Genomic DNA, 19,992 nt, shown 5'->3' with positions numbered 1-19,992 from the left:
AGGAAAAATGTTTCTATAGTTCCTTCCTTCCTTTCACAGTGCAGTCAGATGGATACTTTTAACTAACTGGTACATTGGCACAGTCACAAGAATGTACAGTTCAAGCTGTCCTTGACTCCTTCCGCAATTTGAGTCAAGCTGCCACAGTCTGCGCATGCTCTCTTCTCTTTCAAAGCAAGCCATAGCCTTGCTGGTTTCACAGGCAGCCATTTAATGGTAGGCCCCAAAATAAAACAAACACAAAGATAATATTAATTTCATGTAAATCAGACCATTATGTTTCCCAACTCCATACTAATACTCCTTATAAATGTTTACCTAGCCAAGCTACTAGTGTAAAGCAGCTTTTCTATTATTTATGACAACATGGCAATGTGCAACAAAGAAAAAGAGATGTTATTAACTGAAAATATTTATCAAAATATGCAACAAGTCAAAGTCTATTAAGACAGGAATAGTACATTTAGACTGCAAGGGATGAGCTGGGAAGAGAGAAACACATTCTATTAATCTTCAAAGCTAAAAAGGTCACTTTTCTCTACATTGCAAAAACACATGTTAATTCAGCAAAAGCATTTTAGACTGAATAGGCCTCACTTTCATATTTTTCATGTGCCATGTTTTTAACTTGCACCAAAAGGTGCGTGGCAATTTAAATGCAGTCTGTTTGAAGCACAAAAAATAAAACCATGCCTGACTGCAGATGAAATCTGCTCCAACAATGCGAATGTGGTTAGACAACTAGGAAAATGTGTGGGTGGTTGACTTAAACTGGAGAATGACTGCTTGGCCCGAATGCTTAATGCGCAGATTTGGACACCGCAAGTTATTATTGACTCTGAGAACAGAACCAGCAACAGAGAGGAGGGGGCCAGGCAAGCCATGAAATTGGGAAACTCTGTAACCTGGTTCCCATGCCTGGAGCTGTGGCACTGGCAGCACCTAAAAGCTAACAGGAATTCAGCACAGAAAAGTTAACTCTGATGCTCCAGGGAAGTGCGGCCATAACAAAAATAACACATTTGAGTTACTTTACCCTTGATGATTGACACTGGCAGGACTGTATAGGATTCAGAATTCGATTCTGAAACATGTTGGACCCCACACATCGGAAGCATGCAAAATCTACCAGCCAGGGACGTTTTAAGGATTTTGGGGACCCTGGGCAAAATGTATTTAGGGGGCCCCTGTTCGGAACAGCTTTGATTTTTTTGATCCAGTTTCAGCTCTTTCATGCCCTCTTTGGTCAAATTCTAAATGTGTGTACATCTGATATTCAGCGATAGTGATGTGTGTTTTCAGTATTGTAACACAGCAGCAGCTCACCAATATTACTGAAAATAATCTCTGTCACTCACACCCTCCCATTTCTCATATGTGAGGTCCTGTGTTGATCTAAATGAAACTTTTGAAATGGATGTTGCATGAAACAAAAACATTATGCAAAATATCTGTCATAAACTCTCACACATGAAAAAATGAATGATACAAAAAACGATTTTTACAGCAATCTGTTATTCAAGGTCATCAGGGCAAGACTCTCTGCAGAACATAGCTGGTCCAATCAGGGGGGCCCCTGAGAGACTGGGGCCCTGGCCAGTGCCCACTTTGCCCATACCTTAACCCCTTCGCTGCTGATGACGAGCTCAGCTCGTCATCAGCCACGGGTGGCGTATGCTGATGACGAGCTGAGCTCGTCATGTAACGCGGAAAAGGGAAAACAGCCGCACAGCGCAAAAATCGCCGCAGCAGCGATGCGGTTAAAACGTGTCTGCTACCAGCCTTCAAAAGAGCGCTGAAAACAAAAGTTTTCAAGGAAGCTATGAAAATTACAACTTTCTGCTGGGGATCCCGCCTCCTATGGGAAAGGACCTCCTCGCCCCACCCTTCCCATATGCAAGATGGTGTTCTCCACTTTATCCTTCCTTATCCACTGTGCTTTGAAGTGACCATGGTGACATGTTGGTACATAAAATAAATAAATGAATATACATTGCTCCTACATTTTGAAATTGTAAAATGTAACAGTTGTATCTTCTGTCTATTGATACAATTTCAGGATTGCCAGGACCGAGAGGGATGCAGGGGCCACCAGGAAAGGCCGGTCCACAGGGCATCAAAGGAACAGCAGGCTCAAATGGATCAAACGGGTACCATGGCCAAAAGGGACAAAAGGGAGACAGCTCAGCACAAGGTAAGTTAATTTTTGTGTTTTGATAGGCACTGGAACGGCACATTGAAGGATACCAGTTACACTTGTACAGTAAGCTTTACTAGTGTACTTACCCTAGGAAGAGGTAGCTGTGCAGAGAATGTCCCTTTCTGCAAGATCAAACAGATGGGCTGCCTCACCCTTTGTTAAATATAAGGTTGATAAGTGAGTGTGATTGTAGGGAATCATGCTATTGAAATTTGTGTGATTCGCCTAGATGCACACTAGTGGTAATTATGTTTTTGATCATAAAGGTTTGTGGAGTTAAACAGAATAGAATGGGTTTGGATGTGCTTAAGATCAAGAACATTGGGTGCTCTGTCTCAATTATGCAAAGTTATGTAGTTATACAATGAAGGCTAATCAGAAGAGTCCATTGTTGTAATTTGAAAGCTGAGCAACATCAGAGGTCAACAGAGGTGAGAATAAAAGCTAGTGTGTAATAATGAAAATTTGCTTAGCCTTCATTCTGGTAAGTTTAAATTCTATTAAGGACTCTGAGGTGAGGATTATGCCTTCTTCCTTCGCTTTATTCCTACACAGCAGCAAGAAACAAACAGTAACAAAAACTACATTTCCCATGAACACTTGGGAAAGCAAAAAGTATTATCAGGAGTCCTTCGTCTGTGTCCGGAGTCTGACCATCTCCCATCATGCACGGCTGCTGTTTCCTCTTCCGCTTTCTTCGCATGAAGCACATCTAGTTACATTCTCACGCAACCTGTTTGGGATCGTCGTTTCCTGTGAAAGAGGCAGTGTCAGAGGCAGAACCTCACTCAGCAGAATATATCCCCTGGAGAGAAAACAGTGCAAAACATCAACCCTCATGAAAGCAGAAAAAACCCATGAATGATTTACTTACATTCCTTAGGGGAAGTGTCCACTTCTTGGAAGCCATTGGGAGGGATAATCCTCGCCTCCGAGTCCTTAATAGAATTGAAACTTACCAGCACGAAGGCTAGGCAAATTTTCATTCTATGCCAGGACCCGAGGCTTCGGATTATGCCAGTTCAAAGGTTGTCGACAACTAGCCTTGCCACCTCCAACATGGGTTTAAAATAAAACCTCTTCAAGGTGGAATCTTAGGACCAATCGGCCGCTTGCATCAGATCCTCCAATCTTGCCCCTAGGGCGAAAGCTTTAGAGGCCATCGCCCCTCTCGCTGAATGAGCACCAAATTGTTTAGTATCAATCCCCTTACCTGCATTACCAAACGCACCCACCTGGCAATTGTTGGGAATGAAACAGCCTTGTACGGTTTACATAAGGCAATGAGAAGCTGTCTTTCACACGGAGGGTGGGTATCATCAGTCATGCCTTCGTAAGCACGGAGGCACTGCACTACAAACAGTTAAGGGGAATCTGGAAAGCCGGATATGAAATAACCCTTATGTTGGACTTAGTCCGCCTACTCACTGTGAAGGACACTCCGTCCGGGGAAAAAACTCTGGCAGAAATGTCTAGGGCTCGTACGTCCGAAACCCCCCTGCAGGAAACCAGGCACAACAGCATTGCCAATTTGACAGTCACTTCCTTAGGCGTAAGAAACCTATTCGGCTGCCAAGAAAGGAAGAGCTTCAAAACTCTGTTCACGTTCCAGAGGACGGAGTAGCGTGGCTCCGGGGGCAGTGAGAGGCGGATCCCTCTCAGGATCCTGCACACCAAGGGGTGCTCTCCCACCGGGGAACCCAGCACTACCGCATGACCAGCTGAGATTGCCGAACGGAAGGTCTTGGTTTACCGATAGGCCTTTCCCTCCCCCCAAACTCGCTAAGAAATTAAGTATGTGGACTGCATCTGCCCCCACAGGATTAAAACCCCGTTGCACACATCAACGGCACCATCTATGCTAGGCTGACCTGTATCTCCTCGTCGTGCTATCTGCCCATGCCTTGGAGGAATGTATGACGTTACAACGCATGCTTTTACCACGCATGCTGTTACAACGCAAGTATTACAACGAAAACCTTTACAACGCATTACACTTGGGGGTGCTGGATAGTGAATAGCTTAATTTACTATTCCAACTCCAGTCCCCATGGACACTAGGGAAGGTGTTGGATAGTAAATTAAAACTATTCCTTATCCTAGAGCACCCTCCAGTGTAATGCGTTGTAATGGTTTTCGTTGTAATACATGCGTTGTAACAGCACTGCGTGGTAAAAGTTGCGTTGTAAAGGTTGCATACAGCCTTGGAGAGCAGGTCTTCAGCCTTTCCTGAAAGGCCTGGGAGAGACCAACGACGCCGGAGATACTCCAGGCCATCAGCCTCAGCGAACCCTCCTTGACCAACCGGTGGGGAACCAGGTCTGGATTGAGCAGAATGTGAGGAGAGTGGGGGCTTAGGATTGGAAAATCCCAAGAAAATTCCAGTACAACCGGAAACCAAACTTGAGACCTTCCCCATGGTGTGATCAACACTACCTCTGCCAACTGACGCCGCAGTAACGCCGATATTCCCGTTATCATTGAGAACAGGGGGAACGCATACCCCTGCTCGCTTGACCAATCCTGGAGGAAAGCATCCGTCACTTCCGCCAATGAATTCGGGCGCCAACTGAAGAACCTCGGGAGTTGATGGTCTAGGCGCGATGCGAACAGATCCACTGAGAAGGGACCCCATGTCTCCGACAGCAAGGAGAACACCTGAGGGTCCAGCTTCCACAAACTGGCATCCAGAAGGTGCCGGTAGTGCCAATCGGCCACCTCGTTCTGCCGACCCGGCAGATACTCCGCTGTGACCGATACTTGACGGTCCAGGCAAAAGTGCCAGAAATCCCTCGCAAGGTCCGCCAGCATCTTTGATCTGGTACCCCATCAGATGGTTGATATATCAGACCGCCGAGACATTGTCCATCCTGTGGAGGACACACAACTGCACCCCGTCCTTCGTCCAACACTGAACAGCAAAGGACCCTGCTAGCAACTCCAAGCAGTTGATGTGTAGCAACTGCTCGTGAGTGGACCAGGCATCACCTGCGGAAAAATCTGCGCACCTGGCCCCTCAGCCGGAGCGTCTGGCGTCCGACTCGATAACTATGTTCGGGGCTGAACCGAAAATCGCACAGCCATTCCAGGCCTCCATGTGCGTGAGCCACCAGTACATTTCGTCTCTTACCTCCTCTGACAACGGAATCAGTTGAGAATACGTTAGGCCCTTCCTGAGGTGATAAGCCTTCAGGCGCTGCATGGCCCGATAATGAAGGGTACCTGGGAATATGGCTTGAATTGAGGATGAAAGGAGACCTACCAATCGCGCCAACTGGCGTAGAGGTATCTGAGGTTTCGCTAACGTCTGGCGTAGTTCGAGCCTGATCTTTGCCATCTTCCTCGTGGGAAGACTCAGGGTGGAAGACACTGAGTCTATGCTGAACCCCAAAAAGGTTGCACGTTGGACGGGAACCAAAAGGGACTTCTTGTTGTTGATAATGAAACCCAGCCCCTGAAGGAGGTTGACTGCAATGAGCAACTGGGACGACAGCCGCTTGGGACACTGGTCCATGAACAGCATATCGTCCAGGTACATGATCATCCTCGTACCCCGTGCTCGCAAGAACTCCACTACCGGCTGAAGAACCTTTGTGAAGCACCAAGGAGTGGAGGAGAGCCCGAAAGGGAGTGTAGTGAATTTGTAAACCTGACTGTCCTACCTGAATTGGAGGAAATGCCGATGAGGTGGGAAAACCGTCACCGTCAGGTACGCGTCCTTGAGGTCGAGGCTGACCATCCAATCGGATAGACGCAACACATCTCGCAGGAGGTGAATACCCTCCAATTTGAAATGGCGGTATACCAGCCACTCATAAAATTCTTTCAAGTTAATAAATGGCCGCCGGCCACCGTAGACCTTGTCGATCAAAAAGAGATTGCTGAGAAAACCCCCAGGATGTTCTCAAGCGCAACAAACCACCCCTTTTTGGAGGAGGGCGAAAACCTCATCGCACACCAAGTCTGCATCTCGCTGCGAGAAAGTAATGGGGCAGGGGTGATACAGCTGACAGGGGCGGCCATGAAACTCGAGCTGAAAGCCCTGGACCGTGTGTAGCACCCAAGCATCGCTTGTAAGGGAAACCCAACTGCGCCAAGTGCCCCCCTACCCGCAAGCCTGCTGAGGGCAGAGCACTCACCTCTTCCAGCACCCTGCTGCTGTCCTCTTTGGCCTCCTCGGCCACGGAACCTTTGTCCTCTTGTCGGGTAGAAATCATTGAAGCAGGTGTTGTCCAGGAACTGCCCGCGGCCAGAGCCTTGCCCAGCTAGGAGATGTTGCCACAGCCAAACAAGGGACCCCTGCCACGTCTGGCCCTTTAAAAAACCTGTGGGGCAAAGATCTTTTTAATGTTGGACTGTGCCCTGTACAGGGAAGTGAATGTTGCTACAAACTTGCCTAATTCCTTGATGAAAGGGTCCCCGAACAGACCCCCTTGCGCCACTGAAGAGGCAAGGTCACCCAGCTTAGGGTCGATCTTATTAGGGAGCGACCTCCGCCTCTCCATTGAGAGGGCGCAGTTGGCATTCCAGCGTAACACAATGGCCTGCTGCGCCCAATTGGAGAGAACCTCCAGGGAGATAAGGTCCCCCGACACCTTGGACTCCTCGGCCATATCCAGAATTTTGGTCATAGGCCCTACAGCATCCAGCAGCTTGTCTTGGCAGTTATGCCACAAGCGGTTTATACCCTTCCTAGGGTCCCTCACAAAGTTTTCTAAGAATGTTGCTATTTTCTGGTCAATTTCAGGAGTCAGTCAGTTAGAAAATACTTTATTCGGTTAATTTAAAACAATAAAAGCATGCTATACATAAATTTGGATTATTAAAACAGTGATTCACAGCAAACGTTTCAAACATTAAATAAATATCAAAATCGGTTAATTACATTTTTAAGAATCCTCAGGAGTCAACGCCACCTTCCCTTCTGATGTGGGGCGAGGGCACTCCGCCCTAAGGCGGCTGCGAGCGTCCTTATCCACTGGTTTACGCATTCGGCTCACCACATACTGGGCCACTTTATCCCCAGGCACCCAGTCCGAAGACCAAGGGTCGACAATATCATCCGGGTCCAACATGTCAGATGGCCCCGCCGAGGCAGGAGTCTGGGTAGGAAGCCAGGACCGAGGGGAGCATGCTTCCTCGTCTGTGTCCGGGCCATCATCCCGTAGCTCCGGGGACACAGTCCGAGGGGTTAGTGGAAAGCTATCAGCCGGGGGCAATGGGACTAGTTGGGGAACCTCATGCGCTAAAAATGCTCTTTTAACAAGCACAAAAACCTCAGTGTCTACCCCCTCAGTGCAAGGCTTCTTACTAGGGGGGGAGGGAGAGGGTGCCGGGGCAGGGGCCGGGGCCTGCGTGGGAATAAGGGCTGCCAGCTTTGCATAGGCTTCATCCAACCGTGCAGAAAGACGCTGCTCTGGGGGAATCATGGCCTGATCCACAGCCTTGTAAACAGAGTCATCCACTGCCTGATAAAAGTCATCATCCCAGGGGATGTCGTTAAGAGGGTCCTCCTCTGGGTACTGGCTCTGCTCCCCCTGCATTACGAGGTAAGGTAGGCCCGCAGGTACACAGGAGCTGTGGGCAGCAGAAATTAAGGGAACCCTCACGGGCACCGATTCAAGCTGGGAGGGTGCCCAGACAAATGTGGGTGGTGCACAGCACACAATTGAAGGGATTGAAGGGACTAGCCCTGGGGACGCTTCAGCCCTCACTATCACAGGGCACCACCTGGGAAAGCACCCCACCACACCACAAAGACAGGTGCAACTTGCGACCCCGCAGGGTGTCCAAATACACAATGTACAGACCCACCAGGGTATTCAGGGCAATGAAAAATGGGAAAAAAACGACCCCTCAGGGTGTCTGACCGGATGGCAGGAGGAGGGAAAGGCTCCATGTGGGCAGCGCGTAAAAAAAGCTGTGAGAAATGCCTCACACTTGCCCCCTAGCGGTAGGAGGATCACACAGCACTGTCAAGTGGGCTCAAAATCGCGTTAGGAGCGCCAAACCGTCCCGCGATTAACAGGGGAATCTGAAATACAGAAATATGCAAGTGCTTAACCACTAAATAAAAACGCTACATTAATAACCCCCAAAACCCAGGAGAGAAGAGAAAAGAACACTTATCTTGCTACTGAGCAGCGAAGAAAGAGGAAGAAGAATCAGCAGCAGTGCATGATGGGAGCTGGCCAGAGTGCGGACAAAGACGAAGGACTCCCGATAAGACTTTTTGCTTTCCCAAGTATTCATGGGAAATGTGGTTTTTGTTACTGTTTATTTCGTGCTGCTGTGTAGGAATAAAGCAAAGGAAGAAGGCATAATCCGAAGCCTCCGGTCCTGCCATAGAATTGTGTGATTAGATATGCATTTGTACAGAGTAGGCTCAGTTGTAATGAATGCTTATATTTTGATGAAAAGCAAGTAACGAGGGTTCATCAAAGGTTGATCAACCTCGAAAGTGTCCACTGCCCTAACCATACCTCATAAAGACTGCCCTACACACACTGATGTCCATTCAGTACCATCCTAATTCCCTGGTCCATGCCCCATTTAGAATATATTCGAATGCTGTCATTCAGACAATTGCCCAGGCTCAAAATGAGATACGATTTTCGGGGTCAGCTGATTTTGTGGCCTATCTTGACTATGCTATGTTAAAGGCATCCTTATCCAATTCCAACTATGAGTATTTGATTAATCCTCACACTGATTGACAATATGTCTTCTATGGTACTCACCACAGATCAGGTAGAGCAAAATTACTGTGTGGAATTCCACTATGCCTGATCACGAGCGTGCTGGCGTTTCCACACCCAGTTTCCTGGGGCCTGCTTTTACAACCAGAAAAACTGTTTGATAAGATCACTTGAGGCTTTCACTGAAACAGCAGCAACGCCTCTGTTTCCATCCCTGCCAAGTTTTTTTTGGCAAGCATGGGGAGTTACCAGGTCCACCTACAAGATCACTTTCTTTCCATTCCACCTACACTTTCAGATCCCCTCCCTTCACCCCTGCACATCATTACCCCCGCAGCTCACATATACCATTTCCTGTTAACACCCAAGGAACATAGTTCCATGTTGGTTTGCGCCTGGTAAAAGAGGATCCACATGGTTATTCCCCATTCCCTGGGGTTCAACCTGTAATTCCACAGTCATGACAGGATATTACCATATGGTACTGGTAGGTGCAGGAGCGGAGATTGCACCTCACTAGCACCATGACACTATGAATAATGGCTTTAGTGATGTTAGTTTCGTCTGCAATCGTGTTGTTTATTTGTGCATAAAGGAAGCCCTGATATTGTGAGGTTCATATGGCACTGGATAAATCTGCAGAGGGTCAGAGAGGCTACCATTATCATTTGGTTTTGGGGAGCAAACACCAAAATGGCAGGTCCTCATAATCTGATGCTTCATTCCACCATTTATGATGGTTTGAATCCCCATTTAGCTCCACATGGATTCAAAGGTTCACTGCGCCCAGTGGCTAAATAAATCTCTGCCCTTCAGCAAGGTCAGTTCGTCCAGGAACATCTTCTGAATATAAAAGTATTGAATATGTCTCTAGAGCACACAATTTAAGTGATGTGAAATTTTCTACCATTGTAGTATTCCTAGATCAAACACGGTGACAAGTTATAGTCTGAATGCAGTGAAGGTTTCCTAATTTCCTTCTTAATTGCCCAAGAAAAAGGTGGCTCTTTCCTGTACCCTTCAAAGTAACATATGTGAATGGTGTTAACTGTCTCCTTAGTAGTGCTCCAGTTTTGAGAAAAAGACCAGAAAAGGCAGGGACAACACTCCCTGGCAAAAGTCCCAATTATTAATTAGAGATGATTCAGATTCAGATTCAATTTTTATTGTATAAAATTATTAAAAATTATTACAAAATGCATTTTGATCATCATTAAAAATTAAAAGCTCGTGTGTGACTTATAACTATTAGAGTCTGTTGGCCACATGAAAAATGAAATGTCATGTATTTCATTTTGGTGCTGTAATTCCCTGTTCAGCTTGCTGTAGGAGAGGATGTGCTTGCATCATGTATTTAACCCCCCTGCAAGCCAACATAGGAGATGATCCATCTAGGCATCGAATTACGGTTTGCTTACATGTCCGAATGTTCAATTTTTAAAAATGTTCTTTAAAAGCCGTCTCCTCAAATCCATCAGTGCCGGGCAAACACATAGTAAGTGAGTTAATGATTCATTTTTATATCCACATAGACGACAATGACAATTAGAGATGAATGATGGTAGGAGTTGAAAAGCTTGCACCAAAAACACCCAAATTTAGAGTTGAGTAAGAACCAAGCACAGATCTTCTAAAGACAATGACATTCCAAAGGAATTCAGCTGTAGAAAAAGTAAAGAAAAAATCAAGAATAAAAAGACTGCTGAGTGGCAAAAGACATGGCAAAAATAAGGGAACATATGTGTTGTGATATATCCATTGCCAAGGAAGGTCTCCTTATACATGATTTCATTGGAAATTACATCACAGAAACAATGGATCTTGTTTTGAGAAATGTAGTCCTATCTTGGGATGGGAAAACAGTCACTTGTAAAAACAACCATTTTGCATAGCATTATATGTTAATCTAGCCACAAACGACAACTTGAGGAATATCGTGCATTTAAAATCCGAGACAAAGATCTCCATGTTTGACATTATTCAAGCCCCCTTTCCTTTACCACCACCTTCCCTGGCTGATGCTCTATGCAAGCCAAGGAACACTCCTCCAGCTGACTACCACCATGGATATGCAGACACTGATCGAGCAGCATTGGGAAAATTCCTGCCCATATGCTGAGCCTGAAGACCAGAGACATGCTGCCTCATTGGATGCTGAGTATAAAGAGCAGAGAGGTGCTATCATCTGCTCACAGGATGCAGAGTCCAACTATAAAATCTCTGTATCCAGTGAGTAACCACTGTTTGTATGTGCTTAACTTAAAAAGTCCTATTGTTCCTTTTACAGTTTAAGTCTATATATTAGGCAGTGGGATGTTTACTTTGCATGCACCTACATACAGGGGCAAACACATTGATGATGATGGTGATAGCAATCTTTAGCGCACAGAGCTCCTCCAGGGAGTGTTCCTGACATGAATTAATAATGTATCACTTTCTAAACATCTGTAGCAGAGTAACAGCAATTACAGTTGTTGACATCATGTTGGACTTATTTTGTAGGATTTTGCAGATCATGGGGTGTTTCTATAATGCAGAACACTGGCATATTTAGATCATAACATATCATAAACAAGTCATTTATTTAATGGATGACAGACTCGTCTCAGTCCAGATGCTGTGAGGATCACAGTTTCTGGCATGTAATATGCAGGTAACAGACATATGGCTTATTTTATATGTTGGTGGAAAGCGCTCTATTCTTCAACGGAGTATCCTTACCCTATAATGGTTCATCTGCCTGATTTAAATGTGGGTGGACCTTAGGTGTAACCACAACTGAGACTACTCTGTCACCACCATGGTAGCACTCCTTTGACGGCCCGATGAATTAGGTGCTGTCAAAGGCTGACCTCTATGTCCGCCAACATGGGCAGATATAGAGGTCAGTTTCAACTATCCTTCACCACCTGGAAAACCTTGGAGTTAATTGGCAGTGAAAACTGTCTAAGACTCCTTGCCATGGGTAATAACTCGGAGGGATTCTTTTTTTTATTTATTATGCTTAACAAAATACGTTTGATGGACAGCTCCGTCATGTTAACGGAGTGATGTGTCAATCTTGAAAAAGCATTGAGAGGAACTGATGTGACAGTGGTCCATGCAGATACTTCAGACATGAAAGCTGGCTTGGGAGTCATTTTCAAATTTGGCAAGTGATTACTCCATCAAGAAGATGAAGTAATCTACTCCATTGCTTTGGTAGAGCAAACTATATCCACCATTTGATAAATGAGGACTTTAGTTCCATAGAAGAGTCAAGTGTAGGTGGAGGATCCGAATTAGAATTCTGAGCCCTGTTGTGTGTGAAATCACTGCTTTATGGGTAGGATAACTTCAAAAGACATTGCAGATTATTAATTCTTCGTGCTATTTTTTTTATTTGTTTAAATCTTAAAAACTAATAAAAAACGTTAAAAAAGTCCATGAACAGGTTGTAATGTGTCATAGCAACATTTGTGTGAAAGAAACAAGGCCAATAATGTTTTTCTTGGATTAAGACTGCTCAACTCTAAAGTCTATTTGGGTGATGCAATTGGAAAAAATAGTTAGAATGAAATCCATGATAGGTTGTGATATTTTAATTTGCTAATTTTCTGGTAGAAGAAGGTAGTAGTGGTACTTTATTCGATAACATTTTTATCATAAAAGTTGGCATACGTTACAATACAAAAGGAACCACCATACGTGCAATCAGCTATAGATTAAAAATACAACATTTACGCACATTATATTAAAAAAGTAATATGTACAATAAAAACACAAGTATATAGTTACATAAAAACATCATACAGAAATCCGTTAAAAGAATCGTCTACTGGGGCATGTACTTTAGCCGGCGCATGCGGGTCTGCCATGCGCTACCCAAAAACTTTGCTACTCCACAGATCAAAGTTAGGGAGGAAGTATCAGTAATGAATACCCGCAGGGCCATCCTGTGACACCTAAGGCCCAGCTCCTAACATATTGGCTTTAGCCAAGTCTTTCTTGCGCCCCTATACGCTGGGCATGCAAAGAGGAGCTGAGCCACGGACTCCTTAGGGGCTGCACACCCAGAGCAAGATTTAGCCGGTGGGCTTAAGTTCTTCCGCCCTTCCGTAAATTCATTCACCGGTAGGGTCCCGAATCTTAATTTTAAATAGAGTGATCTATCCAGAGGTTTTTGTATAAAATCGAGGAACGGTTCAAGTTTCCTACCGGGTTTAAACTCTAGGAACTGCTCTGAAAGGATACCCCCTTTCCCTCTACATAGGTTCTCCTCCAGTACCCAATCCCAGTATAATTTCTTCACTACTTGCTTCGGAGGGGGTGCTTGGCTGGCCCATACTTCATGCAAACCTAATTTTAAGACCAGCTGTCTGAGATTGTTCAACCACTTGATCTTGTTACTCAAATTGAGTGTGATTAATTCGTCCAAGACAGCCGCATAGTTTGAGAGTTCTGGGGTCCTCCTTACTCGAACCCAGTAAAGTAATGGGCGCAGACAAGCTATATCCCTTAGTGACCGCCTACCCAAATCTTGTCGTAATGGATTTAACGGAGTGGAGGTGGGGAGTGACACCAGTTCATGGAATAACGTATTTTCTGATCTCACTAGGTCAGTAGTATTCTCGAACCCCCACAACTCTGTTCCAAAAAGTGCCGTAGGCAGAGCCTGACCATCATACACAGAAAGGGCCAGAGCTACAGGTTTGCTCGTAGACTCTCACTGCTCCCGCAGGATCGCTCCAGATACACGCTTGTGATTTAAAAGCATTTTGGCCAAATGGTCCCTCCAGTTCATCCGACTATTGACCCTTACCCCCAAGTAGTCGAATGAGTCAACCAACTCCAATGGGGTACCGTTAAGGGAGACATTGTTCTTAAATCTCTTAGAAGGAGAGAAGGCCATGAGCTTTGTCTTAGAGGTATTAATGGTGAGACCTCTGTCCTCACAGAATGAGCTGAAGCGGTCCAACAGCTTTTGAAGGTCAGAGGGGGTTTTTGAAATCAGGAGGGTGTCGTCCGCAAAGAGTAGGGTAAGTGTTTTTTCCCCCGCCAGGGTTGGGGCGTCGGCTGGGTCCTCCCTCAAATGGTCCACCACCCCATTCACAAAGAGGGAGAACAGAGTCGGCGCTATCACACATCCCTGGCGGACTCCCCTTCTCACAGCCACCCTCTCTGTCAGCTGGCCCTGGAATCCCCATCTAATCCTTGCTTAGTTCCCCTCGTGTAATTTCATGATGAATTCAAGGACGGTGAGAGGGAACCCCATTGTTTATTATACGCTCCATAACCTGGAGCGTGGCACTAGATCAAAAGCTGTTTTAAGATCTATAAATGCCAAGTACAGGCTACCCTTCCCGATGGTCACGGTCTTCCAATAGATAGCAAAAAATCGGAAGACCTGGTCCATCGTGCCCACCTTCTGTCTAAATCCCGCTTGGAAGTGGGAAAGGATGTTCTCCTCTTCCATCCAGGACCCTACCCTGGAGATAATGACCCTGCCAACCACTTTCTGGATCACGTCTATCAGACTGATTGGTCTGTAGTTGGCAGGGTCATCTCTCCCCCCCTTTTTAAACACTGTTACCACCTCAGCCCCCTTCCAAGAATAAGGGACATGGTGGCCCCTTGAAATCAGGTTCATTATTAGGGAGATGAGGTTTGTCCATGTTGCAGGGTCATTTAGAAGGGGATCCCCAGGGAGCCCATCGGGCCCTGGCGCCTTTCCCGGGGCCAGATGTTTAATGGCCGTTTTTACCTCATTAACATAGAGGGGGTCTTCTGGAACCTTAGGTGCTCCACCAGCACTATCAAGTACTACTGGTAGAGAGCATGGCTCGACTGCACCGCAGTATAACTCGTAAAAATGTGAATGCCACTGTTGTTCAGTTATATGGTTCGGGATGGGCTCTGCTCCCCCTCCTGGCTTTGTTAATTAAATCCCAGAATAGGGAAGAGTTCTTCATCTGGGAAGCGGATTTAAGATCCTGCCAATGTTGTTCTTCCCATTCCCGTTTAGCTAGCACTAGGGACCTAGCATAGTCCTTCCTAGCCGCTCTAACTAGTGAAGGTTTTTTTTTAAGCAGAGCTGCAGTTAACGCCTTCCTTTTATCCCTACAAAGAGCCGAATACCAGGGATTATTTGATTTTACCTGAGGATGGTTCTTTCTACCACTATTACCCTGAATGATGAAATATTGGCCCACTTTCTCTATAGCACTTTTATACACTAGTGGGAAGGAAAGGCCCTGTAGACTTACAGGTTCAACTGCAAGTTGCTCTAGGTCAGCGATCATCTCTGCTAAGTGCTCGCTAATCTTGCTCAGATTCCCTTCCTGGGATTCACCCTTTCCCATTTTAATCTGCGGTTGAAATTAAAAGGAACAACTTCCTTAGTTTGCATTAGTGGGGTTTGAATTCCTATTTCATTATTTGAGCCCCACCTTAACTTCATGCACAAGGGGTTATAGTCACTATCCTGGGATGGTATTACCTCCATATCAATTAGATCTCGCCACAGGTCAATGTCCAGTAAGATGTAGTCTATAATAAGCCTATTAAAGGTGTTTGCCCTATCTGGGTCAGAGCTTGTCCTTTCATTTAGCGCTCTCAGATTATATTCAAGGGTCAGGGCATTGATCTGTATTGCCCTCTGGGACCATTTTTTAATTGGTTCTAGCGTCAGGGCCGGTATAAACCGTCTAGAGTCTTCCTCCTCTATCCCCAGGGAATCTTCCCTACTTAGGGGTCCAAAGGTGCAGTTAAAATCACCTCCCACAATGGTTTTAGATAGCGGGGTCTATTAGCTATTTCTGACTCTAGGGTTGTTATCGTGTTTGACATTTGGGCCCCAGCAGATCCCCTTGCATAAACAATATATAGATCTATCTTGCTGTCCCTATCTTGCCCTTGGAATGAAAGATGTAAAATATCATCAGATGCCGATTTGTGGACAGTGATGTTCCAGTTTAATGCAATCTTAATCCAGACATGGAGGCCCCCTGCTGGTCTACCCTTCCCTGAACTTACTGCAGGGGTATAGAAAGTAGAATACCCTGATTTATATATGGGGAGCAGACTCCATGTCTCTTGAAACATGCAGATGTCAAATTTGTCGATGAAGTTATTCCATTCTGGTTAGACCACTTTTTTTTTGTAGCCCTGCAATGTTCCAGGAGAGCAATTGTATCACCTTCTGGTTCATTGCAGGGGTAGCATGTATAACTCCCTTACTCCCGTCTCTCCCACTTCGGAATAATTCTACACTATCTGTGCTGATGCTTAATTGATCCTGAGGGGTACTACAGACAACATTACCTACCAAATCCCCATGACCACTACATGTTTGGGGTGAGGGATTCTGCCACACCCGGTGTCATTCGACCTGTTCCAACACGCTGTATCTGTTTCTTTGTGGGAATTGAGAGAGTGAAATCGAATGCGGTTGGTAGACCTCCCAAGGTGATATTCCCTGTCCAGTTTTTGGTGACACAGTGATCTGGCCCTCCTCCCGTCGGATACCTTTCCTTTGACCAGGTCTCCAGTGGGGGGTAGGGTAGAAATATGATAAATGAAGAGGGAAAATTTGGGTGTGAGACCCAAATTGCCACCTATTGCAAATGTATTCTGCTGCCCAGGTACTCCTAAAATTAAATACTACGCAGTTTCCCGTGATAGTTTTAGGCCCAGTCCCTATCCAATCCACCCTTCTTACATACAGTATTTCGGCAGAGGTGTTGGGGGGAAGTGGCCTGTTTGAATTAAGCCATTGTATGCATTTGTTTTTTAATTTGGTGTGATCCTCACTTTTCCCCTGGCTTAGTGGGGGAACCCCGGCAAGGACCACAACGTATGGTAGGGACTCGGCCGAAGGGTCGAGATTAGACAAAACTGATTGGGTCCCCTCCTCTGGGCTAACTCTACTAGATCTCGGTTGACGGTTAGCTGCAACTATTCTATTATCTGTAGACTCCCCCATCACAGTACTTTTCCCCTTCTCAGCTATTCCAGCACTAGTCGAGGGTAGTACAGAATCATGGGTAGAATTAGAAATTCCCTGAGCCAATGGGACTGGTATATTTTGCCACCTGATAATATTTTTGGGTCGGGAATAACAGTAGGCTTGCTGGTACTGTGGTTCCCTGGCGGGCTATTCAACTGCGCTCTCCCTAAGCCTGCATTGTTAATCATAGAAATCAGTCTATCTAACCTAGATGACAAAGGTTTGAAGTAAGAACCAATGATCTGCTCAATATGGGCTTCTAAGTCAAATAGGAGATGCGTCACCCAGACTGGAGTTCCCAGATTGTGTAAGGGCTAAGCATGGGCGAATTTTGCGAATCTCGCGTTCGCGAATTTTGCGGATTTGCGAACTCGCAATCCACAAAATCCGCGAATTCTCGCGAATTTGCTGATTTTTTTTTGTGTTCGCGCGGGTTTCTGCCAGGTCGCGAGGTTTTTGTACAATTTCGCAAACGCGAACTTACCTGTTGGGTCGCAAGTTTTGCGAACTTGTTGTTTCTACGTGTCCAGCCTGTTTGGGACACTCTTCTTCATCACTGCCACCCTCTGTCACCACATGCCACCCTCTGGCTCACCCATGCCACCCTCTGTTTCATCACAGCACCCTCTGGTTGTCCAGTGTACATTATTGTGGCAAAGCACACCTTCCCTGCCTCAAGTGACCTGAATTAATTTGGGGCTGATTAATGTGTCACAGAATATTTTTTTAGCTGGCACCTGCTTCCTTAGTGTTTCCTGATTAGTGATCTTTTGCACTTGCTAAGTGCTTTCATTGTTGCAAAATTAGTTACAACACCTGCCCTGCCCCAACTGACAATAATGAATTAGGGGCTGATTAATGTGTCACTGGATTTGAACTTCCAGCCTGGCTCCTGCTTGTCTCCCTTAGCTGTAATTCAGGACCTTTGTGGCATATGTGTAACTATTCTGAGGGTCAGAGCAGGGTCACATAATAGTTGCAAGTAGGCAACTGAACTCTGGAGGGGCCCCTCAGGAAGCACTACAGGAAATGGCTACTAATGATGAGCTTGAACTTTTGAACCTGGTAAGTAGTTTCAGTTTTGCTAAGATCGTATTTCTGCAATTTAGCGCTTATTCGCGGGGCGCGAAGTTGAACTGGGAAGCCGCGAACAGTGCGAGCAAGCTATAAAATCCGCTGCTCGCGGATTTGCGGATTTTGCGGGAAATTCGCGAATCTCGCGGATTGCGAATTTACCGAAAATCCGCAAAATCCGCGAGCTGAACGGATTTTCCGCCCATACTTAGTAAGGGCGGACCAGCAACAGGCTGCACATCATCCGATATAGTTGCGGATGTTTTAACCAGTTTTTTAATTTTTACTTTTCTTACTTTTCTTACTTTTCATATGAGGCTTAGGGCTTTTCTAACTACAGCTTGCGGGGGAGAGTTAGAGGCATCTGGGATATCCTGAACTATTTGCGCACAAGGCAAATCAGCAAAAGAGCACATAATAGAACTAAAGTCTGGGGGATTAATTGAACCAGCAGAAAAATCCTCAACAGCTAGAAGAGGGCGAATAGCGGGGGGGATGGATAATCGCCTCTCCGTATTCTCTATTGCTGAAGCCACAACTCCAATGGTCTTCTGCAACATCTTATCAATAGCAGTGAGGCTTGGCAAGGGTTGTGTCCTAGCAGCTTGGAGCCTAGTAATACGGCGAGAGGAAGCGGACTTAGACATTTTACCCTTGTCACTCATGGCTGCAATATATTGAAAGGTCACACCTGCACTTTACCCAATACTTAAGCACCAAAAATAGCCACAAAGTCTAAGAACAAAAGATAAAAATCTAGGATCAAAAACGTCCTACTACAACAGTTGCAAAGTGTTAAAACAATAGGATGATAAAATATGCATAATTGCAAGCACCTGGCAAGTGTCAAGTGTCCTGGCAAGACGTTATAGGGGTGGCTCAGCCCAGCCTCGTCCGGCCTCTGGTGGCCACAGATGGCCCGCCCTTTGCCCGGGCTTCGCCCGGCGCGTCCCGCGCATCCTCGCTGGGCGAGGGACCAGGCAGGGCTTTATGCACCTCCTGGCGCCTGCTGATGTAACTTCCTGTCCCAAAGGATCCCGGGGATCGTAGTCTTGCTACCGGACCAACGGAGCCAAGCCCGGCCGGTCGAGGATCAAAAAACCGGAACAGGGGGGCGGAGCCAAGCCCAGCAATGGCAGAAGAGGTGCTCAGAGCAGGGGGGAGACACCAGAGCCCTCACACAATGTCACAAGGTGAACCAGTGAGCTCAGCCCCAGGCGGGGCTTTATGCGCCTCCTGGCGCCTGCTGATGTGACTTCCTGCCCCAAAGGATCCTGGGAATCGTAGTCTTGCTACCGGACCGGCAGAGCCAAGCCCGGACGGTCGGGGATCAAAAAACGGGAACAGGGGGGCGAAGCCAAGCCCAACAACGGCAGAAGAGGTGCACAGATCAGGGGGGAGACACCGCAGCCCTCACACAATGTCACAAGGGGAACAAGGATTAGCTGATTTCTGTGCTCTCCTAAAGAGTGTTACCCAAAGTTTTACTCTAAGGCTCGCTGGGGCTCGCTGTGCGTGGCTCACCTGGGCTCCCACTGCTGTTGCTGCTTCCAGCTGCTTCCACTAAGGGATGGATGACGGTACAATGCGTACCGTCACAACGCGTGCTGTTACAACGCGTCCTTTACAACGCAAGTCGTTACCACGACTTGCGTTGGGGGCGCGGATATCGAATAGTATAATTTACTATTCTAACACCAGTCCCCGTGGACACTAGGGAAGGTGTTGGAATAGTAAATTTACTATTTTTAATCTTCTAGCGCCCTCCAGCGCAAGTCGTGGTAACGACTTGCGTTGTTACGGACGCGTCGTAACAGCACCGCGTTGAAACATCCGCGTTGTAACGGATGTTTCCCTCCACTAAGCCTCCGTCAGTCCGACACTCCAAATAGCTGCGTGTGATTCCCACCACACCAGGTAGCAGTTCACAGCTCCTGCCGCCCAATGAAAAAGATGGAGGCTCCCGCCATGCTAGAGCACTGCACTGCCGCACCTAGGGGCACCTAGGGGCTCCAAACGGCTCTGGATTGCAG

At 46.4% G+C, this 19,992-nt stretch overlaps 1 protein-coding gene across 4 annotated transcripts in view; it reads left to right on the top strand.

Annotated features, from left to right (window-relative positions):
- The window catches only part of LOC147711698 (mannose-binding protein-like), a 271,707-nt gene that overhangs the window by 165,298 nt on the left and 86,417 nt on the right, over positions 1 to 19,992 (top strand). For all 4 annotated transcript variants that reach the window (XM_086922418.1, XM_086922415.1, XM_086922417.1 and 1 more), the window contains one exon: positions 2,060 to 2,194. In XM_086922418.1, the coding sequence (XP_086778544.1) occupies positions 2,060 to 2,194 (135 nt within the window). The remainder of the gene's footprint in view (positions 1 to 2,059; positions 2,195 to 19,992) is intronic.

The sequence above is a fragment of the Lissotriton vulgaris genome, chromosome 5, assembly GCF_964263255.1.
Source record: "Lissotriton vulgaris chromosome 5, aLisVul1.2, whole genome shotgun sequence".
Taxonomy (NCBI): domain Eukaryota; kingdom Metazoa; phylum Chordata; class Amphibia; order Caudata; family Salamandridae; genus Lissotriton; species Lissotriton vulgaris.
The sequence above is the reverse complement of the archived record's forward strand: the minus strand, read 5'-3'. Positions and strand labels throughout refer to the sequence as shown.